General features: G+C 39.2%; 1 protein-coding gene across 1 annotated transcript; it reads right to left on the bottom strand.

Annotated features, from left to right (window-relative positions):
• Positions 1-1570: 1570 nt before the first annotated feature.
• Positions 1571-23656, bottom strand: SHCBP1L (SHC binding and spindle associated 1 like). Its single transcript, XM_036272735.1, has 10 exons — positions 23234-23656; positions 21667-21816; positions 18538-18752; positions 17474-17560; positions 17184-17402; positions 12260-12365; positions 5478-5631; positions 3737-3987; positions 2799-2921; positions 1571-1819 (listed from the first exon to the last, which is right to left on the bottom strand). The coding sequence occupies exons 1-10, from the start codon at positions 23639-23641 to the stop codon at positions 1571-1573; spliced, it is 1962 nt and encodes a 653-aa protein (XP_036128628.1). The 5' UTR covers positions 23642-23656.
• Positions 23657-27926: the final 4270 nt, after the last annotated feature.

Raw genomic sequence — 27926 nt, 5'->3', positions numbered from 1 at the left:
CACTGCTGTCTGCTCACTCTCGGAAGATCCTTCCTTTGTCTGTCACCGTTCTGAAGCCACAAACGGACGTGGAGGAAGAAGCCCCATTGAAGCCCCCCTGCTGATTCAGTTCACTGAAAGATTGTTCTTGTTAAGGACCCCTGGACAATCCCTGGAATTATCTCACGTCACCCAGCTAACAAGACCTATGTTTAAGAAAAAGACTTCAATGAAACACTGAACTGCTATTCCTTACTCAACTCAGCCTCAAGAGATTCTCTATGGCAACACAGGGTCACTTGCTAGGTTACAGATAACACAAAGTGAAAAGCAAATTGAGGAAGGAAACATTTAAGTATTTGAACCTAAATGCTTATTTCCCGTTTTATCCTAAAGTCAATATAAGTTTTGCTTTGTGGAAAAGCCAATTTCTTATAAATGAAGCCCCCCTTTTAGAAGACACATGGCCATCCGACTTAAAGATTCTATTTCCTATCTTCATTTGCAGTTAGGTGTAGCCAGATGATTAGACTCTAACTGGAGAGAGGGATGGAAGCTAAAAACGTGTGCAGCTTTATAGAAAGGCCCTATCCTTTCTTCTTAGCTGGAATTTAGACATAATGGCTTGAGCAACCATTGCTATGTTGACCATGTGACTTTGGAAACCATCTGATGGTAAAACAAGATAGAAGAAACTCGAGTTTCTAGCATGGAACACCTACGCCTACTAGCCCTACACTAAGGAGCCACAGGCGGCATCTACTAGCCTAGACTGATGCCTCTGGACTTCTTGAACATGAAGGAGACGTACAGCTCTATATTGTTACCTCTCTGATTTTGAATGTTTCCTGCAGTTGAACCTGCTCCTGTGTTATATATAGGGCTATCTTACCTTAATCCAGTTACTAGCACATATAAATGGGAATGAATCAGGAATTAGCTGTAAACTTAATTTTTTCTTTTTTCTTTCTTTTTTTTTTTAATCCTCATCCGAGGACATTTTTCCACTTTTTGTACAGACAGAGTGGGAGGGAGAGAGAGGAAGAGAGAAAGAGAGGGAAACATTGACGTGAAAGGGACACATCGAGTGGCTGCCACCCGCACGACCAACCAGGGCCGGGAACAAACTGCAACCGAGGTACATGCCCTTAGCGGGAACCGAACCCGGGCCTCTCTGGACCGCAGGCGGACGCTCTAACTGCTGAGCCAGACCGGCCAGGGCTAAACTTAATTTTTTCTATTCTCTACAGAGAACCCCCTAATGCTCCTTATTGGACAAGAGTATTAAAAACAATGTTTAAAACCATGTTTGTTGTTGGAATTAGTTTATTTTTAGTATATGGTACCACCACCATCACTATCACTATAAATTGTATCCTTAAAAGATGAATTTTATGATTTGTGAGTTATATTTCAAAACTGTTGTTTAAAAATACCCTAAAATGAATCATTCAATGAAAGAGTATTAAAATGTTAAATGTTTTTAATTAAATTTAGGTTTTGAATTTAATTAGAACTACCATTTCTGTGGGAGATGAGATTTATTAAACAACTCTCTGAAATATAAAACTTGAACAATAAACCCAATGCTTTAACTTGTGACTATTCTGATATCCCCCTTTAAGTTTGCTTCTATTGTATTATCATTCATTTCCAGATTCATATTTTGCATTACTTTGGAGAGCCTGTTTTCATCTTTTTTGTCTCCTGAAGCAGCCCCTTTGTTGAAGGCGTCTGTTACAATAAAAAACTGTTCTGTTGGTTGAAGAATGCTTACTCCATAACCACTGTTGCTGTAAATATGATTACTTGTCATCTTCAATTTGGGTGCAGGAAGAACCTGTGAAAATATTCAAAGGTGCATTTTTCAGTAATTTCTATAAAAATACATTTTGAACTTAATGAACATGTCATAAACTCTAGAACTCAGACAACAGAATCTCAGTTTTGAAAAAGAGTTTGTTTCCTCTCACTGGGTTAATGTAATATTAACTACAAAAATGTCTAAGGAAAAAATATTGAATGAGGTTTTCAATTTATGTTTTGCCAGTTATTGATAAATGATTCTAGATGGGGTTACACTAGTATTCCAAGAAGCTTTCTTTTACTATAACTCGATAAATATTAAATGATTTCAGATCATGAAAATGATAAATATGAAAAAAATTGCAACTACTGATATGTAAACTAGATTTCTATGGAAAAACATTACACAAAGTTTGAAAGGCGAAATATTTCTTTATATATTTATTCCTCTCTTGCTTTACGCATCTGCTCAATGAAAAATCTAAAACATTTTTATTTTTATTTATTTATTTATTTTTTAATCCTCACCCGAGGACATTTTTCGATATTTTGTTCAGATAGAGTGAGAGGGAGAGAGAGAGAGAGAAACATCGACGTGAAAGCGACACATCGAGTGGCTGCCACCCACACGACCCAACCAGGGCCGGGGACAAACTGCAACCAAGGTTCGTGCCCCTAGCGGGAACCGAACCCGGGTCTCTCCGGACCGCAGGCCGACGCTCTAATCGCTGAGCCAAACTGGCCAGGGCCTAAAACGTTTTTATAAGAGCAAACTTACCCACTTTCTTATATTCAAAGTTATGTGCTAAAATTTCAAGTTGAAATTGTTAAATTATAAGACTAAAATTGTTTCCTATCGGCCATCATTTAAACCATCTCAGTTATTTGTACTATTCTTTTCCAAATCAATGATAACATTTAGACTAAATTTTAAGCCTAAAACTAATATTTTAGTATCTTTCTAATTATGTATAATTCCTATAACAATTCCATATTAAGAAGTACAAGAATACCTTCATATTAACTCCACCTAAGATGCTTTTCGAACTGTCACTGGTCCTGAGGTTACTGCAGTGATGAATTTCATTCCTCTCCAAAACGGCTGTGCTGCCGGGGTACAGCTCCACACCAGCGCCCTGTACATTCAGAGCCAATACAGGTCTGTGAAACACACGTGCCTCTCTAACACGTCCTCTAGACTCAGAACTGTAACTCCATATTCGCAATCCAAACACACTCAAGTTACGTGAAAATACACAATAGTGCAAGCAAAAATTTACTGTATAGATGTTTTTAAAATGTAGGAAACTATTAAATGTTAAGAGAATCACAGGCCTAGAAAGGTTGAAATCATATAATCCATTACGTTGCTCTCCCAGATGAAGTCTTTAGAAGGGAGACAAAAATTTCTTTAAGCAATTCTTTTCAGTTACAAAAATTTACTTATATATACTGTAAATCTCTCAAAGTGCTGCTCAAGTCTGTTTACTCGTTTTAGTGCAAAGGTCCTCTTAGTTTCTGCTTCCTTTAATCTTGCTTCTCAATCAATTTTTCAGTCCTTAACGATCTCTGATTGTTACCTGAAAACTCAAGCTGTTAGAACTAATCACAATACTTTACAGAAGTGTCTGCAGCTTATAAGAACTATTTCTTTTTAAATAAACCAGCAGGTAACTGATTCATGACCTATTTTATAGCCACTGATTCCTACCATTTAAAACAAACAAACACTGAAAGCGAGTAATTCCTCTCTTTGGACTGAGGCAGTTCACCCTTCCTAATGTACTGTGACACTCTTTCACTCGTCCTCATTTTGTGTATTTTCATCAGTTTCTAAGCTTAATTATAATTCAATTCAAAGATGAAGTGACCGTTACCCTTTGTTCGCACATGAAGAGCACTCGCAGTTACAGTTACAGTCCTAGAAACCACAGTGTTTGAGATGAAATACCTGGGCCCCCGTTATTTCACTGTCTGTAATGGTCAAGGAAGCCCCTGTGAGAACACACACTCCTGTTCCTTCACATTTTAATACACAGTTTTCTAGAGTCATGTGACCAGACTCCACCACCACAATGCCGTCCACTGTCCCTTGTTGTATCAAAGATAGATGCATTAGTTTCACATTATCAGCTTTGGATACCACAAAACTGTCACGAGAAGGTTCAGAAGTAATCATAATTTTCTCTCTCTTTCCAACACCTGAATCAGAGGACAAAGACATAATTAAATCAGTAGTCCCAAAGTGAAAAGCCCTTTCTTTGGTCATTCAATAATACTTGCTATTACTAAGTTTTTCTTTTCACATATTTTTAATAAGTAAATATGTAATTATTCAATTATTAACTAATTAGATACCTCTAATTGTGGGAGACCATTTGCATGGCATCCATCTTGTTAGAGTCTGCTCTGCTGTCTCCGGCCCCAGGGCGGGGTCTCTCTGCACACAGTGTCTGCATTCCTCTAGATAATTGTTTACTCCATTCTTGCTTATCATTTGTTCCACCTGGGGTATTTGCTGGAATTGGCTTCAGGTGGGATACTCATTAACTGTTTCACCTGTTTTCCCCCTATATAGTGTGTGAACTCCCCCTGAATAAACGAGACTTGATCAGAATCCTGTCTTGTCTCCATTTCTCATGTCTCTTGTCCCTCCTCATCCTCACTCCCCCTCTAGAGTCCTCGTTGCTCGACCTGCGGGACGGGTCATCTAATATAATCTTTTGTCCTTATTTTGATGCTAGATTCTGGGTTTATGATCATCTAAATCTACCTATGATAATCATTTAACATACTCATTCCACTATATATTTCCCTAAATTATAATCAGCAGTCATCTACAAAACATCTAAGACACAAAAAGTATCTTCCCATAACCTACTTTTAAAACCATAATAAATTACCATACTAAAAAGGACTGGCAGAGACTTGAATTAGGTTACAAGATTAATGCTATCATACATATAATTTTGTTCTAGAATAGTCAAAGCAATCATCTAAATTTAACCTCAATTCATAAATAAGGGGCTGAATCTTCAAAAAGGCTACAAATATTTTAAATTACAAATATGACCCTTACGATCCTACTGACTACAATCATCAGAATCCAGTGAGAATTCTGCTCAGTTTTTGCATAGATAGGCAACATTTAAGTCACCTGTTCTTTTGGCCGGACAGTGGGAACACCCATGCTTCAGTGTAAAAGGGCAGAATTAAAGTTACTAAGTATTTTCAGAACCTTAAGAAAAAGTTAGTAAGCTCTGCTTTTCTACTTGTATTTTAGTAAGTTTGCCTGTGAATTAACTTTTTTGAGAAAATGCTGAGCATATTTTAATATAGCCTTACATTTGGGTTTTCCCACTAAAATGATATGAAGTGCATTGGAGACAAATGAGAAGAAAGTTGTTTAGTAAAAGTATAGATGGTGCTAAGAGAAAATATTATCAACAGATTTTCATTATCATGGGGAAGCAGCAGTCCCATTGACTGATTCGCTCTGGTACAGTATGTCCAAATGAGGTCACCTGTACAGACAATACACACATGAACAGGTGAGAAAAATCCAATTGTAAAAGGCACATAAGGGATTTTTGTGAGCAACTCTGTTCTAATTTCTAATTTTGATTAACGTTAATATACAATTTGTCCAGTACACATTGCTATAAAAAGATTGCAAAGGACACCCTGCTAACCCTTTATAATGATGTCATCAGTCAATAAAGCAAGATTTACAGCTTGATATTCTCCTGGAAAAATAACTACGGTATCTCCACTGTAGCAACTGTCCAAAGCCAAATCCAAGTCGTCATGCTGTTGGAGAAATGTGTCTGAAGAAAAGTCCTTTACCTGAAAAGATGAAATAAGGCAGCACCTTCAAAAACAGGTTGAACTGAGAGGTCATTTCAATCAGTTCACTTAATTGGCAACGTGATTTTCTCAAGACTTACCTTGTATCAGTAAAACACTGAATTATTATATGTATTTATATTTCTTAAATGCTCCAAGTATCAGTCCATGATTTAAGGGAGAGATGAAGAGAGATTTTCTTTATGATCCCTAGTAATTGTACAGCTGTTAGATGCTGTGTGCCAGAATCACATTTGGAACTTTACCTGTTACCTTCTAAGCTTCACAGCAGTTCTTTGAGGGGAAGTATTATTATTCCTCTAAAAGGTTAAGGAAATAGCCCGGCCGGTGTGGCTCAGTGGACAGAGGTTGTCCCATGGACTGAGAGGTCCCAGTTCGATTCCCAGTCGGGTTGCGGGCTGACCCCCAGTAGGGGGCGTGCAGGAGGCAGCCAATCGATGTTTCGCCCTCACATCGATGTTTCTCTCTCTCTCTCAAAAAAACAATAAAAACATATTTTAAAAAAAGGTTAAGGACATAGATACGTAGTGAAATTAAGTGGTTTGCCTACAGACACAGAGTTAGTGAGCAATAAAACAAAACTTTAGGTCCAAGTGTTTAGGACACCAGATCTCTCGCTCTCTCTTTTTTTTTATCCTCACCTGAGGACATTTTTTTGTTCAGACAGAGCCGGAGGGAGAGAGAGGAAGAGAGAGAGAAACATCGATGTGAAAGGGACACATCGAGTGGCTGCCACTTGCATGACCCAACCAGGGCCGGGGACAAACTGCAACCAAGGTGCATGCCTTTGGCGGGAACCGAACCCAGGTCTCTCTGGACCGAAGGCCAACGCTCTAACCGCTGAGCCAAACCGGCCAGGGCAGCACCAGATCTTTTTCCAACATACTTATGTAACTCAAACTGACCCTACAATTTTGGTAAATCCAAAAAATCTTAAAGATGGTAGAACTAAAAAATAAAATACTAAGATTTTTCACTTGGGGTAGAAAAGACTACATAGAGGCATTATTAGTGCCATGAAGAGTGGGGAACTATAAAAATAACATTTGGAAACTAAACATGTACTCTGAGAAACACCTATTATTTTACTCAACAGAAATGGCAGTATCATTCATATATCTTCTTATTATAAAAGTGGGTTAGGGCTCACCACAATGGCCTCATTTTAATTTAATCACTTCTTTAAATACCTTATCTCCCAATACGTATGATTACATTCTGAGGTACTTCTACATAGGAATTTTCGGGAGACAGTTCAGCCCATAACACCCCCGAAAATCAGGAACAAGACAAAGACTCCTACTTTTACCATTGCTATTCAATATTATATTAGCCAGAAATTCTAGCCAACACAATGAGATAAAAAGAAATAAAAGACTGGAAAGGAAGAAGTAAAACTATCTCTATTTGTAGACAGCATGATCCTCTATATCCTATACATAGAAAATCCCAAAGAATTCACCAGAAAAGTATAATAGCTAATAAATTCAGTGAAGTTGCAAGGTACAGGATCAACAGTTTTGTCTCTATATACCAGCAATAAACAATCTGAAATGGAAATTAAGAAAAAAATTCCATTCACTACAGCATCCAACATAATAAAGGTCTAGGGATAATTTTAATATAAAATTATATTAAATAAAAGATGAAAGCCTTTTGTATGTCAAAAACTATAAAACGTTGCTGAAAGAGATTAAAAAATACCTAATAATAGGAAAATCTCATATTCATGAATTGGAAGAGTTTTAATATTACTAGGATGACGATACTACCCAAACTGATCTACAGATTCAGTGTATCCCTTATGATATCCCAATAGCTTTTTTTTTTTTACAGAAATGGAAAACCTCATTCTCTAATTCATATGACCTTTGCAAGAGACCTTTAATATACAAAACAGTATTGGGGGGAAGAAAAGTTAGAGGACTCACATTTTTTATTTCAAAAATTTCTACAAAGCGACAGAAATCAAACTATGACACTGTCACAGGATAAACATATTGACCAATGGAATATAATTGAAAGCCTAGAAATAAACCCATACCACCATGGCCAACTAATTTCAACAAAGGTGCCAAGACCATTCAGTGGGGGAAAGAACAGACTCTTCAGCGACAGTACTGGGATAACTGGATATGCAGAAGAATGAAATTGGACCCCTACCTCATAACATATAAAAAATTAACTCAAAGTGGATCAATGAACTGAATTATAAGATCTAAAACCATAAAAATCTTAGAAGAAAATATAAAGTTTTTATGATCTTGGATTTGAAAATGGGTTCTTAGGTATGACTCTAAAAGCATGAGTAACAAAAGAAAAAATAGATAAACTGAACTTCATCAAACTTTAAAACTTTTGTGCATCAAAGGACATTATCAAGCAAGTGAAAAGACAACTATGGAATGGGAGAAAATATCTGTAAAGCATACATCTAATCTAGTATCCACAATATATAAAGAATTCATAATCACCAACAAAAAGACAACCCAGTTAAATAGGCATAGGACTTAAATAGACATTTCTCCAAAGAAGATGCTCAACATCACAACCCATTAAGGACATGAAAATCAAAACTACAGTGAGATACAACTTCATACACTTTAACATGACTGGGGGGAGGGGGTAGTAACATGCTGTAAGGATATGGAGAAATCAGAACCCTCATACATTGCTGGTGGGAATGGTTCAGCTACTGTGGAAAACAGTTTAGTATCTTTAAAGCAGGTAAATATAGAATTACCATATTATCCAATAACTCCACTGTTAGGTAAATTCCCCAAAGAATTGAGAAGAGATAGTCAAACATCTGTGTATGAATGTTCATAGCATCACCATTCACAGCAGCAAAAGGTGGAAACAACTGAAATGTCTATCAGCTGACGAGTGGATAAACCAAGCGTGGTATATACATACAAAAGAACATTATTCAGCCATAAAAAGAAAGCACATAAAAGAAAGCTCCATTTACATGAACCTCGAAAATGTTACTGCTAAGTGAAAGAAGCCAGACACACAAGGTCACAGTGTATGATTTCATTTATATGAAATACCCAGAACAGGTAAATTTACAGAGGCAGAAAAGGAGGCTAGTCATTGTCAAGGGCTGGAGGGCAGGGGAATGGGATACCAGTTTAATGGATATGGGATTTCATTTTGAGATGATGAAAATGTTTTGGGAGAAGAGAGATTAGTGGTTGCACAACATTGTGAATGTACCAAATGTCATTGAACTGCTCACTTTAAAACGGTAATTTTGTTATGCGAATTTTACCTCAAAAAAAAGGGAAAAAGACATAAGAAAGAATACATTGTCTCTGAGGAGTCAGATAGCAACAAGAACCAGTAGTGCTGATGGAAGGAAATTAAATTCATCTTTATATCTGGTATATTTTCAGACAGTTATCACCTTTTGTAGCATCACAGGGAAAATATGAGCAATGATGATACATTACTGGGATATGAATGGCAAAACAGTAATGATGATAATATCAGCTGGCATTTTTTGTGGTAGGTACTTTGCTAAAAGATTTATGTAAAAATCACTTAAGACTAACAACTCTAGGACAGAATTCATTGCTTCCTTTTACAGATGAGGAAATAAGAGAACTATATAACTTATTTCATCTCATACACATATTAAGAAGCGAAACTGTGGATCAAACCCAGGTTTTCATCATTTCGAAGCCTGTGTCCTTCACTACCACACCATCCTGTCTCCTGAATCTGCAGTGACTGATGTTGAACTTCAGTTGAAGCACTGGAACAAGCACTTCTTATCTTGGCCAGGAATGATCCCAAAGCTAGAGGGTCTAACCCAAAGACAGTCGCCACAGTTTGCGATACGAGAGAGGAGTGAGGACTGATCTCACTTTGGTTGACTGGAGGGTATTATGACATTAGAGAATGCAGGAGGACGAGGAAGGGCTGTGTCCAAAAAGATAAGCTCACATTTAGAACTGCTGTATGTCTGTGAGACATCAGGAAAGGATGCTCGGAAGGACAGGTAGTGATGTTGGCCAGCAGAGAATAAAAGCCAGAAGGGAAAGAGAAGAGGCAACCGGTGGACTGAAAACCCACTGTGTGCCAGGCGCTGCTACGTGTTTTATACATCTCGTTTCATCCTCAAAAACACCCATGAGGCAGTGGTACTGATATGTGCTGGGCATTATTCTAAGTATATTACAAATATAAACTCATTTAATATTCCCAACTCTATAAATAAGGAACAGTATTAGCCTCATTTCACAAGTGATGAACTAAAGCATCGATGGGTAAATAACTTGTTGAAAATCACACAACTAGTAAGTGGCAAAGCCAGACTCTGAATCCAGGCAGTTTAGCTCGAGCCCATGTTCTTTTTTTTTTTTTTTTTAACCCTCACCCAAGGATATTTTTCTATTTATCTTCAGATAGAATGGGATAGAGAGAAACACTGACATGAGAGGGACACATCGACTGTGGTCGCCTCCCACACAACCCTGACCAGGGCCAGGGATGAACTGCAACTGAGGTACATGCCCTTGGCCAGAATCAAACCCGAGACTCGTTGGTTCGTGGGCAGATGCTCTAACCACTGAGAAAACCAGCCAGGCTCGAGCCCACGTCCTTAATCAGCACAGTGCACAGTTTGTATCTACCTTTTTAAAGCACTCTGCAAGTAAGGCCATTGAGGTTCAGAGGGTAGGCAGCTGCCCGAGGTTGCACAGTTAAGTGGTCTCAGGGAGGTTGTATAAACTGGGGCCGACTGACTACAAAGCCATGTCTTTTCCCTACACCGCGTGTGGATCAGCAGCATGAGGACGATGGGCATGGGGACAACTAAGGAGAGAGCACAGAGCAGGAAGGGCGCGGAGTGAAGAATCTTCTACTATCAGATATTTTGTGAACCTCAAAGGTAAATATAAAATCAAAGATCTAAGGAAGTGGAAGTTGATGCTGCCTTTTCAGGGCAACCTTCCTCTCCCGTCAGCCTGGCCTCCCAAGTTGAGGATATTTACTTACACTAAGAAGACTGGGTTGCAGAGCACTGGAGAAAAGTCAAGGAAACCTCTCATCATCACATAGGAAAATAAAGTCAGAAACAGATTTAAAATGAAAAGAATAAGTAAAAACTAAAATGATAAAATAAGGCTGGAGATAAACAGAAAATCTATACCTTTTTATAAAGCTGTCACAAAGGCAATTGGTAGAATAATTAATATTACCGAATAATCTGATCCAATAATCAATTAAAAGGAAAAACTAAATTTTGTTGAAAATAATCGAATGGGCAGAATAGCAGACAAAACCAGTCTAGTAAGCCAGCTTTACCTGTTCCCCACTCCTTGCTGGACTCCTCTCAGTTTCTCATACACACCATGCTCCCTGTCCAACATGCACCATGTACTAATTCAACCAGAACAGTCAGGCACCTACCAGTGCCAAGCACCATGCGAGGTGATGGATGTAACCATATACCCTTTGCTCTCAAGCTCATATTCCAGTAAGAGACAGACATTCAGCAGATACCAACAAAAACTAAAGTACAGTCGTGATAAGGTAAGTGCCCCAAGGGAAAGGGCAGGTGCTGGTAAGATGCACAGCAGTCCGCGTGCCCTGCAAGGCTGAGGCGGCGGGAAAGGATATTGGCAGTGAGGCCTGAAGGAGGTGCGGCAGCTCTGTGGTACCCACCCAAGTGGATAGTGAGGTGATGAGGGATGAGAGTAACACACAGAAAATTGTAATTAGCAGCTGGGTAGGTGGTGGAACCATTTACTGGAACAGGGAACTCTAAATATAAACTAGTCAATGAAGAGGTCATGCATTTAATTGGGGGCATTTGAGTTGAAGTTCTTGTGAGACAGTCGAGGGGTGACGAGCACTAGGCAGTTGGACATAGAGGTTTGGGGCTTAGAACAAAAATCTGGGCTGTGGTTATACATTTTTGGTTATTAGTATATGTAACTTAAGTCATGGGTAGAGATCAGATAAATCACTTAGGGCTAATATAGTGCAGAAAAAAGCACCAAGCATCTAGAGGACAGAAGAAGGGGGAGGGGGCAACTAGAAAGAATGAAAACCAGGGAAGTATAGTAACAAGACAACGAGAGAGAGTATTTCAAGGACAGAGCTGTAAAATGCTACTGAGAGATTGAGATGGAAATATTTACTTTTTGACTTAAAGCATTTCCCCTTCTTGGGCTGGTTAAATTTACAGTCTTCCTGCAGGTTTCAGCTGAGTCATTTCTTCCAGCCAGCGTTGCCAGAATTGCTAATTGCCTATTTACTTGTTCATTTCTCCACCATATGCAAATTGGTAGACTATGTGACAAAGCCAGACTGTGGGTCTGGTTCAACACTGTATCTTCCTCAAGTGCCGTCTTTCTCATATTTGCTCCCCATCCTTTCCAAACTACTAGCATAGTGCCTGGCAACAAAGGTTAGTATTCAGCCAATAATTGTTGACATTTATTCATTTAGTACTTACCGTATGCCAATCACTAAGCTGGATGTAACGGGAAAATAAGGCAATCCTGAGTCAGACAAGAACCCAGCCTTCAAAGTGCTGCTTTTCTGATCACATGCTGCTCAACTCAAAGGAGTAAGAATTGAGTGTATTTCTTACCATGTCGGTAGTCATCACTTTTGCTACAATATGTGTGATAGTCTTTCCAAAGTCTCTTTTTCCTTTCCTACGTCTCAGAATTCTTGGGAAAAAGGGTCCATGGACTCTAGAGTTGAAAACATTTATGATTAAATTAAGAATGAGAAAAGATTCTTAGAAAATAAAAACTTGGCACTAAGAATCTTTGAGAAATGGGTTTTACTAATTTTAAGCTCCTTGAGAGCAAAGGGCAACTTGAGAACAATGATTAAAATAATTTAGATAACTGAGTATTTAAACCCTCTAACTCTAAGATCTTTTCAATTTAATGGTTTGTACCTGCAATCTGCATGCAACCCACTACAATTAATACCTCAGTCCCCTCAACTTTTCAATACAGTAGACAATTTTCCTGATTGTACTTTCACAATCCACTGATTTGTAGACTCACACAGAGCAGAGGTGGGTTATGCCTGTGGTATTGAGGCATAGGACTTGTCTAATTTTAGATACTATGTTCAATTAACAGATCGTTTTGTTTCAAAGGATAGGGTCTCCATAGAAATAGTTGGTTGTTGGCCTCCCAGAAGAACAATTCTAGCTTCTCTCTTAGTTGTTTTCATATTGTTTGCTATTCAGCACTTCTAATTAATTCCATTTTTTCTCCTTTTCTTTACAGTTCCTGCTTTCTATCTCTTAATCATATAAGTGTCATCAAAAGAAAGAAAATAAATATGAGTGTAACTTTTATCATTACTATTAGCTGAAGGGATATTCCTTTTCCAATAGATGTAAATTTACCATTAATCTCCTTAGGTGTAAACTTTTGGGTTCTCTGTAGCACTTTGATTATTGTTTGATGCTACATGGGATGCAGCTTTAGTACCAATATTTTTCAGGTTTTATTTTAATTATAAAATATTTTTGTGAAGCTTAAATTTTCAGGAAACTGGCTCTAAGAATTTATCATGCAAGTTATTAAAATTTGAATTCCAATATATTAGTGATGTCCTCCAAAGCAAAAGTTTCATTTAACATTTCAAAATCAAACCCAATCAGCATTTTTATACCTATTTAAGCAAGTGGTTTTGATACTGAGAATAGGAACTACTCATACATTTTTTTTCACCATATACCCAAATACTACTTGCTCAAAGAATATAGCATCCTATATTCAGGAAATAACAATAATTATGCAATCCTAGTTTTAAAAACAAATGTATATATTAGAGTATAATTCACACAACAGATACTAATTTTATTTATTTTATTGTTAATCCTCACCTGAGGATATTTTTAATTGATTTTTAGATAGAATGGATTTTTAGATAGGGGGAGAGAGACAGACAGACAGACATCAATTAGTTGCTTCCCACATGACCCTGACCGGGGCCAGGGATCAAACCTGCAACCCAAGTATGTGCCCTTGACTGGGAATCAAAGCCGTGACCCTTCGGTTCTCAGGCTGAAGCTCCAACAGCTGAGCCAAACTGCCAGGGCCAGATACTCATTTTAAATGAATCATTTTATGAGGTTTCACAAATGTATACATGCATTTAACTCAATCACAATAATCAAGATATAGAACATTCCCATCCCACTCAGCGTTGTATCTAAAAACTCATTGCCAAACCCAAGGTCACCTAGGTTTCTGCCTCTGTTTTGGTCTAGAAGTTTTATAGTATTGTTTTACATTTAGGCCTATGGATCACTTTGATTTATGTGAAATCTTTTTTCTTGTTGTAAGCATGGTAATGATAACTCGCAAGATTTTCCATGTACTTATTAACACCATATGTTCCTTTAATTCTGTAATCATGTTTTCCTTTAATTCTTTTTTTTTTATTTTTTTTATTTATTTATTTTTTTTTTAATCCTCACCCGAGGACATTTTTTGTTCAGGTACAGTGGGAGGGAGAGAGAGGAAGAGAGAGAGAGAGAGGGAAACATCGATGTGAAAGGGACACATCAAGTGGCTGCCACCCGCACGACCGACCAGGGCCGGGGACAAACTGCAACCAAGGTACATGCCCTTAGCGGGAACCGAACCCGGGTCTCTCAGGACTGCAGGCCGACGCTCTAACCGCTGAGCCAAACCGGCCAGGGCTCCTTTAATTCTGTAATCATGTTTTCCCTTAATTCTTTACACATATTTATAATAGCTGCTTTGCAGTTTTTGATAAATCCAACATCTAGTCCCCCTCAAAATCAGTTTCTATTAACTGTCTTTTTCCCTCAGTATGGAGCTAACATTCTGGTTTCTTTGCATGTCTATTAATTTTTGGGTGAACACTGGAGATTTTGGATAATATATTTTAGTAACTCTGGATTGTGTTATGTTCTTCTGAGGCCTGTTAGTCTTGTATTCTATGACGCAGTTAACTTGCCTGGTCCCAACATGCAAATTCTTCCCCTTGAGGTACACAGCAGCTGACATCTCTGCTCAGTTCTCTCGACTTCCAGGTTCCTTTTTAGCATAGTTCCCAGATTTCCCTGCCCTACCAATGCTAGCACAGTTTACCTGGTGGTCATCCAAGGATTTGAAGTGACAGAGTTTATGCCCAATTTGTGGATCCCCCTTTTGCACCTCTTTTACTTTCAGAACATCCCACCTAAATTTCCAGATGCTCCGCTGGCCCTTATCTCTGTCCTTTGTCACCTTGAAACAGACTGCAGTTGTTGCTGCCAGAGCTGTGAGCATTGGTGATTACCCTCAGACCAAAAAGCCACAAATTCCTATTTTTTACACGTTTCTGGTTGCTGCCTGCTTTTGGTCATTTCATAGTGCCTTAAAAATAGTTGAATACTTTTAATAAATTTTTAAAAGATTTTATAATTGTTATCTATGGAAGGGTTTTACCAATCAATTTTCTGCACCACTCCCAGAACTAGATTCTCTGTGATTATAACTTTTAAGATGAGAGAACTCTGTGTTGTCCTATGCCATTAGAATATAAAGTCTAGTGAGAATAACTTGTATTCAAATTCAACTTTTGTTGGAGCTGCATTTCTAGGTGAATTTCAAAAATCGTATCCATATTGATTTCTCAAAGTAACCCCAGGGTTTGTTACATAGGAATCCCAGTAACAAAGAAACATAAAAAATAGGCATTGGAATGGGATTCTTAGTGATCAAATCAGAAAGAAAATTTAAAAAGATGTAGGGCCCTGGCAGGTTTGGCTTAGTGGTTAGAGCGTCAGCCCACGGACCAATGTGTTGCGGGTTCGATTCCAGTCAAGGGCATGTACCTGGGTTGCGGTTCGTCCCCGACCCTGGTCGGGGTCGTGTGGGAGGCAACCACTCAATGTGTCTCTCTCACATTGATGTTTCTCTCTCTCTCTCTCCCTCCCTCCCACTCTATCCGAAGATAAATGAAAAAATATCCTCGGGTGAGGATTAAAAAAAAAAAAAGATGCAGGCTCACAGTTAACGGATATGTAAAATGTAAAATGTAACTCAGAATTTCTAAGAGAAAGAATGAGTAAAGCTAGAACACAAAAGAAGGTGTTTAACATGAAACAGTCATTAGTTCTTTGGCTCCAATCAAGATTTTTCCATTGATTTGGGGGCCATGAGCAAGAACCCCTGTTTCCCCTCTTTTTAAAACAAAGACAAATATATATATATATATATATTGCATAACAATGTAAACATATTTTAATACATTTGGAAGTATTCTAGAAGAGAATGATGCTGGTTAAATCTGCATTGCTATTTATCATCAAAAATAACTTATCGGCAGTGCCCTGGGATCTGTCTCTTGCTTCAACAGTGTTTGGACGGAACAGACCCAGGGACGCCCCCTCTTCCAGCCTCTAACCACCTCCCAACCTCTTTTCCAAGCACCACCTTCGGAACCGTCTCAGCCTCCGAGACCAGCCAACACCGTTTTCTGACCTTAACGCCCAACTGCGAACAACCATGAGCTCCCAGATTCATCAGAACTATTCCACCCAGGTGGCGGCTGCGGTCAATCGCCTGGCCAACCTGCATCTGCACCCACCTCTCTCTGGGCTTCTATTTCCTCTGTGGCGATGTGGCTGGGGTGGGGTGGGGGAGCACTTCTTCCGCGAGTTGGCGAAGAAGCACCAGGGCGCTGAGCATCTCTTAAAGCTGCAACACCAGCGCGGTGGCCGCGTCCTCTTCCAGGACGTGCTGAAGCCTTCCCAGGATGAGTGGGGCGAAACTCAAGAAGCCGCTTTGGCATTGGAGAAGAACCTGAACCAAGCCCTTTTGGATCTGCATGCCCTGGTTCTACCCGTGCAGACCCTCATCTCTGTGACTTCCTTGAGGAGGTGAAACTCATCCAGATGGGCGACTCACCACCGCAGGCTGCCTGGCCCCCAGGCTGGGCTGGGCGAGCATCTTCGAAAGGCTCACCCTCAGGCACGACTGGGAGCCTCTGGAGCCCACGGGCCTCTGAGGGCCCCTCTGCATTCCCCTGGCCTCTGGCTTTTGCCTGAGCCTCTCCCTGAAACCACTAGCCATCCCTTTAACCACCCTGGAGCCCTCTCCCGTGCACTGGGCCAAATGGAAACAAAGTTTTCTGCAGCAAAAACAAATAAATAACTTACCAACTTAAGTTGGTTAGAAAGGCAGAAATTAGGAGGCAGCCAAATTAGTCAGTTCTCTCTCTTTACTTTGCATATTATATGTGGAGGAAGTCTACCTCCTTTCTTATGTTTTGGTCATAATAAAAAAGGAGACAATGCAAAATAAGAAAAAGACCAGCGCTGAGATATTTTCATTAAAAAATTTCAGCCAACTCAGCAAATATAAACACAATTTTCCAATACTGGTACTTGCACCTTGTGCTTATCTCATGAATTGGACATCTATTTTTGTGATCATATCAATCAGGGTAATATATATAGTTTAAGTGACATGGTAAAAGAATGACAATGTAATATTTTTGTTTCCATTTAAAATAGAGCAAATTCTTACCGGAGGCGTAAATCTTCCCACATTTTCAATAATCCACAGAGCATTACTATCTCATAATATTTTTTCCAGCATTCAACTGCCTCTGCTGCAGAGGGGTCTTCTTTAATATTGTTCTGATACTCAATGAGCTCCACACGCTTGCTTTTATATTTTTCCAAAGTTTTTTTGAAACGTTGTGCAATCGGACCAGGTATTGTTCCATCTTGTATATCACACCACCTGAAAAGTATCAATATAATTACAATGTGTAGCTTATATAGTGTGCTGAATAAGTTTTAAAGTATACTTACAAATTAATTCTTTCTTCAATCAAAGCAGTATAATTGTCACAACTTTCTTCATCATCCCAGTCTCTCCAAAGAAAGTCATAAAAAAACCTATGATAAGTCAAATTAAGATGAAAGTGATCAAAAACAGCAAGCACCACATTTAGAATTTTTAAAAATTCTGGTATCAAAATTCTTTACATGAATTTTAGCTCAAGAAAAATATTTTTTTTCTTTCATCCGAGGACATGCTTTTCATTGACTTTGACAGAGGAAGAGAGAGAGAAACATCATGTGAGAGAAAAACATCAATTGGTTGCCTCCTGCACGCACCTCAACTGGTAATCGAACCAACCACCTCTCATTATACAGGAGGATGCTCCAACCAAGTAAGACACACTGGCCAGGCAGAAAAATATTTTAAATGAGCTTTCAATGAACTAATATTAAAGGTAAACTTGAAAAATGTGATGATCTATATTCTATTTTAGGTTACTACAGATAAAATAATGTTCCTTAAATGGAATTGTAAATTTCAGGGTTCATAATTCATAGATTTGGGTTATTATATTGTTCACCAAAAAAATAATACTTAAGATATCATCAAATTGGTATATTGAGGGGAGGAAAGCATTCAAAAAACAAAATGTGCCCCCAGAATATTCTGTATTAAGTCTATGGATGGCTTCTCTCAAATTGTATCAAATTATAAGAAGCAATCATAATGTGAATGACATTCTAATATTTATAATGCCCTTAAATGTGAAAAATGAAATCTGATGTATTTAAGATACTTAAATATGAACAGAATTGAATAGTACTTATTGCTCAGAATTCTTTAATTCAATTTTTGTAAAATTCAAGATTGAAAAATAGCAAACTTTTATTGCTCATAGATAATACTTCACAAGAGACTGCCTTAACTAAGAGTTACAAATATGTTCATTAAAAAATGGACAAATTGAATTCAGTGAGTAAAAATTAAATCAATAAATATTCACAAAGTGCTTGTATGAACAAAACTTATATATTCAATTAAAATTTTGAATATGATCATTTTAACTGTCAGAAGTAAAAAACTCTAATACCTCACAACTTCCAAGGCCAAAGCAATATCATGTGTGTCAGAATCTTGTCCTTCAACAGGGTACACTTCCAAGAGAGGCACACTATGCTCTAGTTCTTCTAAAACCTCATCAACCAAATTCCTTGGAATATTTGCAATATTAGAAGAAAAAGGCTCAGCAACAGAAACAGTCACTTTGAAACAAGATGATGAGCTTTGACGTGGTATACAAGTTGCCTAAAATAAATATATATCTTAAAATTTTAGTTTTAATTTTTTAAAATTAGTATTATACATGCATATAGTTTAGAATCAAATGGCTATACTAGGTTTGTTATGAAAAATAGAATTTCTTGACAATCTCCCACCACCCTCTAATTCTTATTCGTTAGAGGCAAATACTTCTCTTTTAACTGATTATCTTGACATTTATCTCTTTGTTTTGAAATAATATTCTTATATTGCCATTTACAGTTTTGTTTTGTTTCAGTTTTTGGCATTATATATTGACATCTCACTCTGAAAGATAAGAATTTAATTCTCTTCCATCTCCCCCATCCCCATCACATGTACCCACACTCTCCTGGTCCACCGTCTACCAATGCCATTATAGCTTAGTATTCAGCATTTATCTTAACGTGTTTGAAAAGGCCATTCATAGGTGATCCATATAGTGTAAGCTGATTAATTTTTCTTTCCTGAACAAACTTTTATTTTCTCAGGAGTCAATAACTATACTGCTTTTCATTTGCTCAGTTTTCTGGGAGTCTTTCATTAATTTAACCCCAAATTCCCTGAGTTGTGTACATCTCCTTTCAAACTCCTTCCAGAGTTCGCTAGTTCCAATCTGAACCAGCTCTCTAGGCCCACTACGTACATAGCGGTTCTCTCTTCACCATCATTCTGGGAATTCCCTTTTCTCTTATGTTGGCCTTTCTGTATTTTGGATCTGATGTCTTCATATTTCTTGATTTATTTCCTTGACTGAAGAGAACATCCATTAACTTCCTGAGAGGGGACATAACTCTTGAGATCTCACACAATTGAAAATATTTTTTTCTACTCTTATGTTCTACCCAGGCTCTTTCCATGGGAACTCCATATATCTCTATCTTTAGGTCTTTTCTTTTGAGCTGATCATAGAAAAATCTTCCAGTTTTCACGCCTGGAGGGATATGACTTAACTGCTTGTGTTCCAGAAGCAGTCAGGGTAGAAGGAAGAGGATTCCCACATCAGTTACCAGTAAACGTTCTTACCCAATCCTTCTCAGTGGGATTATCAAAGCCAGTTTCTTAAATACGTACGTTTATACTTTTTGCCAAATTTGGGAAATAGGCATTATATCTTTGAATAGTTTTTCATCTCCACCTTTTCTTCTCTGCTTCTGGGACTCTGAAAACATGAATGTTAGGTTTTTGTTATAGCTCAATGTGTCTGTTTCTTGTTGTTGTTTGTTTGAGTCTATTTTCTCCCTGGAGTTCAATTAGGTCATTTCTATCTTCAAATTCTTTATTTCCTCAGATTTCTTTCTGCCATTGGGCATGTACATCCATTGGGCTTATTTCAGTTATTGCATTTTTTTAGTTCTAAAACTTTGGTTTTTCTTTGTATCTTCCATTTATTTGCAGAGACTGTTTCTTTGCTGAGATTATTCTTCTGTTTCACATGCATTCACCATTGCTTACTGTAGCATTTTTTGATGGCTGCTTGAAAATCCTTGTCAGCAAATGTTCATCTGTGTTATCTCAGTGTTGGTGCTTATTGTTTTATTCCAGTTAAGATCTTCCTGGTTCTTAGAAGCGACTGAGAAGTGATGACAAATGATTTTCTGTTGAAACCTGGACATTTTGAGTATTATGCAATTAGATTCTTGGGCTTATTTAAATCTTTTATCAGTCCTCTTCTGACATCAATCTGACACAAAAAGGGAATTGCCACCTTGGTACTGCCCGGTGGAGATGGAAGTCCAGATTCTCCACTCAGCTCTATGGGCACTGGTTGGAGGTGGGTGGTTCTGTGTAACTGCTGTTCAGAGGTGAGAGTTCAGGTTCCTCCCACTAGGTCTCCACTGATACCGCCCTAGCTGGGGGAGAGAAGCACCTCATTACTGCCCCCCTCATTGTCTCCACTGACAGCAGTGGGACGTGTGTGTATGAAAGTCCTGATTCTCCACTAGAGCTTTTCTGACACCACCTTGCAGGGAGTGGAAGGAGTCTCTCCTCACTGTGGAAGTGGTAGCTCAGGCTTCCCATGTAGTCAACACTGACAGGGGGCGGGGGGCTTGTAGGGGAAGTTCCTTCTAGTTCTCCATTTTTTTCCCTATAGGTCTTCTCTCACACCACTGGTGGTGGGGTTAGTGTGCCTTGATACAACTTGGCAAGGGTAGTCTCTGTTTGAAAATATGCCATTCTTTATCTGTAAAAATACCAGTAACTTATTTTTCCACAGAACACAGAGCTGAATTGTTTTTAGGTAGTGTGTATTGCTATGTGTTGCAAACAAAAGTTTTTCTTGTGAACAAAACTACAGATTTGACATATCAAATCTGAGGCAGGAGCACTATTTGTGATTGTACATGTTAATTTCCATACAGGGATAATTGACCTTTAAGGGAGTCAACTTTATGACATCAAATATGCCACCATATTTAACCTAGAGACATAGAAAAGCAAAATCTTATCAGCTGAAGGTTTGGAAGTTGATGTCTTATATTAAAAGGGTGCTTTTCATAAGAAAAAATTTCAAATTATACTGATCCATTTTTTCTTTACTAATCTAACTAAATATCAGAATTGAGATAAACGAAGAAGGGAAATGATGGGGAAAGCCTCAAATTTATTAAAGCCTAAATTACTAATTTTTAATAAATATGTTTTTGTTATTTTTACATTATTTGAGCAATTAAAACTAGGCTAATAAATACTGTCTGATACTACTGAATTACATTTAATAACTGTCTATCGTAAATGGGTGCTAATATTCTCCCTTACCTTCTTTTTTACACTAATTTGCTTAGAAACTTAAAATGTAAGTTAACGTTTGCCAATTCTGTTTAAGTATCAAAGCCCCAAATTAATAAGGTCATATTTTGGTCTAGAAAGAACTGATCATTTCACTCAAAAGAACAAAGATCAGGGAAAAATTATTTACCTCAACTAATATACCAACAAAAGGGATAGAAGCTTCTTCATATTTCAGAAAGAATAACTCAGGATTAGTCTTCCAGACTCCAAGCCATTTGTCTTTCAACTTTAATTTTTCTGACAGGTAGTTACTCATAGCCTCATCAGCATCTTCTGCCTAGCAAAAGAAAAAAAATACATATATATGTAAAATTATATGAAATTCTAGATTTATCTATATTTTTACTGATTTCAATTTTAAAAATGGACCCAATATACTCTTAAATAATGAAAAATATAGAACTGAATCTATATTTAATGGAAAGTATAAACACAGTAATTATTGCATTTTAAGTAATTTTTTCTGAATTTTAACAATGTAATGACTTAGCTATTTAAAACATATTCAGTACCTAAAAATTTAAAATAGTACTCCATTCTATATAACAAATGAGTATATTAAACATTTAATATTTTCCCATTTGATTTTTTTACATTTAATTCAGCTGCCTCAAGAATGATAATCGAAGGTATTATGAAACTCAGTCATTAGACCCTGTTTAATGACACAATAATTTATATAAATGTTTTCCAATGCCTTTAAGAGACCTAGCCAATAATACTGTCCTAATTTTATGGTGTTTTAAAAAATATATTATTTTTGGATTATAAAATATGGTTAAGATATCCAAAAAATCTGAAAAAATACAGGAAATACAAGGAAAACAAAATCATCTCTAATCTTGGCAGCCAGAATAAAACCATTGTTGACATTCTGGTGTATTTCCTTCCCGTCTTTCTTCTGTGCATATACTCGTCATACATATGAATCATACATTTTGTCTCCTGATTTTTTTACTTAACATCACTGCATAAGCATATCTGTAGTTTTTCCAATCATAGTTTTTACAGGTGCATGGTTTTCTGTTATATGAAGCCTCAAATTTTTTACTGCCCCCTAGCTGGAAATTAGTTTCTAATTTTTAATTTTTATAAATATCACAGCACTGAATACCCTGGTACCTAAATTCTTCTGCTATAACTTAAAAAAACAAAAACAAGTCAGAAACATACAATATTTGCTCTATTCAGTATTAACAGGTACAGTGTATATGTTCTATGCAAAACATTCCACACCCTCAACTGATGTGTGGGAACCATTCTGAGGGTGTAAATATCTTTAGTATTGTGGTGTAAAACTCAAGGCCACGAGTCTTATCCTTATGTTTGGGCAGAAACTATTAAATAAAGAAACTAAGATGTATACCTGGGCATTGATAAGGCCTATCTTCATTTTTTTAGAAGCTCTAGAAAAAAAAAGACAAACAAATCCAAAAACAAAACAAAAACCACTAACAGAGTTGTCCCCTTAACTGAGGAATTGGCAGTTTTCCGGAAATCTAACTCTCCCTCCTTTAGGTCAGGCCTGGGTACACCTAACAAGGTGCAAACCTTATAAATGCTGAGTAAGTTTGGCGTTTTGAAATGCTGGGTGTCTTTGTGCCCTCTGTACGCCCAGCACCCCGAGTCAGACCCGCAGTCACCCGCTGACCACCCCCACAGGGCCCTGCGCCGCCGTCTCTCCTCGCCCTCACCTTGCAGCCCTGCAGCAGCTCGTCGCAGTAGAGCGCCACCTTCTCCTCCCGCCACATGCCCCTCATGGGGGCCATGCAGACGGGGGGCAGCGGCTGCGCCTCCCCTTCCTCCTCCTCGGGCACGGCGGGCAGGGGCTCCTCCTCCTCCTCCGCGGCCCCCTCCCCAGGGCCCTGCGCCCGAGAGACGGGAAGCAGCTGCAGCCGCCGCCGGGCCGCCTCCCGGCCCGCTTTCCCCTTCACGGGGCGAGAGGCGGCCACCACCGATCGCGCCGGGGCCGCGCGGCCCGTCAGGGTCCCCGCCGCCGCCGCGTCCTCGCCGAGCGCGGAGACCACCCGCTCGCCTCGCCTGCCGGGGTTCATGGTTCGCTCCGAGTCCTCGGGCACCGGAGGCCTGGACGCCGACGCCATCTGCACCCGAGGGCCGGCTGCAGCCGTTGGCCACCTTTCCCGCGCTGCGCCGCGCCGGCCAATGGGCGGGCTGGGCCTCGGCGCCCCCGCGAGCGCGGCGGCTCGAGGGGTCCCGCCGGGTGAGCTGGGGGTGGGGTGTTGGGGTGGGTGGTGGGGATGGATAGGGATGGTGGGGGGCGCGGCGGGCCGGGCCGTGAGACCGTTCCCAGGCAGGTGTTGGAGGGCGGGGCTGTGGGCGGGGCCAACCGCGGGGGCGGGGCTTGGGCCTGGGGTGTCGAGGCGCACAATTCTGAGCGGTGCCCCCACCTCTCTCTTCTTGGAATCACCCAATGACAGGATTCTAACCCAAAGGTAGGATTTCTTAGGGTCCTCGTACCCTGTCTAGGTGATTGTGGGTCACCCTCCAGGTCACTGACCTAACAAATGGGAGCCGCCTACAATCCGCACACGCCCGTCTGCACGGACGCAGCCTGGAAGTGGACGGACGTTGGCACCGGGAGGCCCTGGTGCCCGGAGCCCTCCAGTTATTTCTAGGGTAACCCGCGTGACCACATCCAGGGACCTGGAGTTTCCCAGCCCATTCACGCAGCTCCCCAAGTAAAATTGTCTACATTTTAAACAAGACAGCCACGTTCTGCCAAGAAAGAGAAGTTCGTCTATTTTCGTGTCTCTGTTGTGTTGCTCAAAGTTATAAAAAAAAAAAAAAAAAAAAGATTATATTATGTAACTTACACTGGACGCCCGTTTCCAGCTCAGAAGTAATTCATGTGTGCAAACTGTGAACACTTTCACAATAAAAGTCTGATCAAGATAATACATTTTGGAGAAAAACAGACCACTGGTTTCTGTTATTTTAGTCTCGCAGGAACAGTGAGCCAATTGGAATAACTTTTGTTTACCGTCCAGCTGGGCTGTGTTGCTCTGGGGCCCGCGGCTCCCGAGAAGGGCCCTGGGGGAACACCTGCCTCCCCCGCGCTCCTTTGGAAGGACACTGTGCTGCATTTGGGGCTTATTTTGAGGAAAATATTAGTATTAATATTGTGTTACCACAGTTCAGGGAACGATTACCACATCCATCATGTTTTGACCCTGAAGTTCTTCCTTCTTGTCAGGAGTCCTGGATTTGTTTAAAATGATATCTAACTAGATTTCACTCACGGTAAAATCTGTTACTCTAACATTTCTTCAAAATGTTGGCTTTTTAATAAGTTGTGGTGGGGTTTTTATTCTTAGGTTCAGAATAATAGAGACCACTTGTCCTAGTCAAAATTCAAAAAACAACTCCTCTTCCCGCCCCCACGAGCAAACAGCTGTTAGTTAGGAACCTGCTGTGTGCCAGGCAGTCCATAGACGCCAGAGTTATAGAAATGAACGGCAAAATTCCCATCTTCATAATCCCAGGGAGCGGTGCAGATGGGTAAACAGGTTACTGTGTTTAGTAAGGACCATGATGGGTAAGCAGATTATTGTGTTTAGTGAGGACCATGTATGTGTGTGTGTATATATATATATATACACTTTTATGTGTGTGTGTGTGTGTGTGTGTGTGTGTATATTTTTAACACCCATTGTGGGGAGAAAAGACCTTTCTTCCCACAAAAGTGATACTGAAGCAGAGGCTTGGACGATTCACCTTCTTTCCTCCTAGTGATGACTAACCTGACTTTAGGTGAAAAGTTACGATCAGAATGAAGAGAAATTGAGGGATTCCATGAAGCAAAAGATTCAGGTTTCCAAAGAACAAAACATGTTCATTTTGCAGACGTGTATTGAGCACTGGCTTTGTGCCGACATGGTATTAGAGGCTGGGAATAGAGCAAAATACACAAAAATCTCTGAGATTGCAGTCTGGTTGGGGGGGACAGGCAATTAACATGTGTTTTTGTGTTTTTGTTTTTAAGTAAAAGTTTAAAAAGAGAAACAAAAACATACCTGAATGTTTATAGCGGCATTCTTAATAATAGCCAAGAAGTGGGAAGAATCCAAATGTCCATCAGCTGATAAACAGAAAAAGAAAATGTGGTATATTCATACAATGGAATCTAAAATGGCCATTAAAAGAAATGAAGTATTGATATGTGCTACAACATGGAAGAAACTTGAAAACAAGCTTAGTGAATGAAATCGCTCACAGAAGCCCACATATGATTCCATTTATATGAAATGTCCAGAACTGGCAAATCTAGAGAGGAAGTAGATTGGTGGTTGCCTAGGATAAGGGGCAAAGGAATGTTTTGAAGGGCCCTAATGTGGCTAATGGGCCCACGAGGTCTTTCTGGGCAATGAGAATGTACTACAATTGAATATACAAAAAACCATTGACTCTTATGCTTTAAGTGGGTGAATAGTATGGTATATGAATTGTACCTCAATTTGAAAAAGTAAAATCCATAGTACCTTAGATGGTGGGAAGTGCTATGAAGAATGATAAAAATGTGGGGAGGAGCAAGCAGGGATGGGGGAGTTTTGGAGGGTGGGCTGGGAATACAATTTTTATACACAGTAGGGAGGGTAGGTGACATTTGAGTAAAGATCTAAAGGAGGGAGAGAGGAAAATCCTAGACTTTGACAGCTGCAAAGGAAGGAAAGAGTTTTCCATCAAGTGGTCATTCCCAAAGGGTAGTTCAGATATAAGGAGCACAGATAAACACGCAATAGCCATAGTTCTAGAAAGTTCTTAATACTACTAACATATTATTTTCATATTTCCCTACATGATAAGCATTTAAATAAGGCTCACACCGGTCAGAAAACACTAAATGAGTGTATCTGGGGATTTGGGAATTTTACTTTTGTGTGGTGGAGATCTGGTTTTTATTGTTATGGAGGTGCACACACTGGATGCTGTGAAATGTAGTTGTGTTTGTTTTCCAGCTGAACAAATAAATATTAATAAGTATTCCAATCAGAAATTTATTCCCAAATAATTTAATTTTTTTTCTCTTAGAACTCTAACCTTTACCTCTTTCTTAACACTTTGAGGTTCACTTTGTAAACAAATACTCTGAACGGTGGGAGCACAGGGGAGCGGCTCTCTTGCAAGCGTGTAGCTCCTCATTTTTCCCAGAAGAGGGCACTAGAGAGCTTTTGGGCTGTGCAAGGGCCCCCATCCCAAAGGGCTGGGTGGAGCCTGAAGCATTCCTTTAGTCCCGCCAGCCCCAGCCTCTGACTCAGAAGCAGACTGCACACCACTTTGCTCCAAGGACAAGTTCAGACACATTTCTCTAATGTCTTACACCTCTTTCACCTCAAACATGACGTTCTGCTAAATCTCCAAACTTTGACAATATGGACTAGCTCCCTGCTACTTGTTTTGTGTTCTGTTTTGTTTTTAGCAGTTGTTGAGGTAGATACAGGATTTTAATTTAATTTTACATAAGCCACACAAAAGAAAAGAATCACCAGACATGTTTCGGGGCACATGCATTCTACTAACGAGAGGCAATACAGGGTATAGACAAGGCACAGCCGAAAACCACAGATTATAGCTCCCGTGGTAAAAAACTAATGGCCCAAACTTGCCTTGATAACTATCAGAAGGCATACGCGTCAGTCTTGTCGGCAAAGGACACTGAGAAAGAATAGCTAATTAGCCTACATTTGGCCTACAGTACAGCAAACATTTATTTAAATAATTTTATGTTTCAATTACAGTTTACATTCGGTATTATCTTGTTTTAGTTCCAAGTGTACAGCACAGTGGTTAGACAATCATATACTTTAAAAAAATGTTTTTCTTTATTGATTTGAGAGAGAGAGAAAGGGAGAAGGAGAGATAGGAACATTAATGAGAGAGAACACCAATTGGCCGCCTCCTGCATGCCTCCCACTGGGGATCGGGCCCACAATCTGGGCATGTGCCCTGACTGGGAATCTGGCAGTCTCTTGGTACATGGGTTAATGCTCAACCACTGAGCCACACTGCCAGGTGACAGTCATATACTTTAAAAAGTCATCTCCCCAATATTTCCAGTACCCACCTGGCACCATACACAGTTATTACAATATTATTGACCATATTCCCTATGCTGTACTTTACATCCCTGTGACTATTTTGTAACCACCAATTTGCTCTTCTTAATCCCTTCACCTCTTGCACTCAATCCCTCAAATCCCCTCCCCTCTGAACAGCAATAAGTCTGTTCTCTGTATCCACGAGTCTGTTTCTATTTTGTTTGTTTGTTTCATTCTTTAGATTCCACATACAAGTGAAATCATATGACATTTATTTTTCTTTGTTTGACTTCACTTAGCTGAATACGCTCTAGGTCCATCCATGCTGTGG

This window comes from Molossus molossus, unplaced genomic scaffold (genome assembly GCF_014108415.1).
Source record: "Molossus molossus isolate mMolMol1 unplaced genomic scaffold, mMolMol1.p scaffold_m16_p_20, whole genome shotgun sequence".
NCBI lineage: Eukaryota > Metazoa > Chordata > Mammalia > Chiroptera > Molossidae > Molossus > Molossus molossus.
Note: the sequence above shows the minus strand (reverse complement) of the source record. Positions and strands in the feature narration are given on the sequence as shown.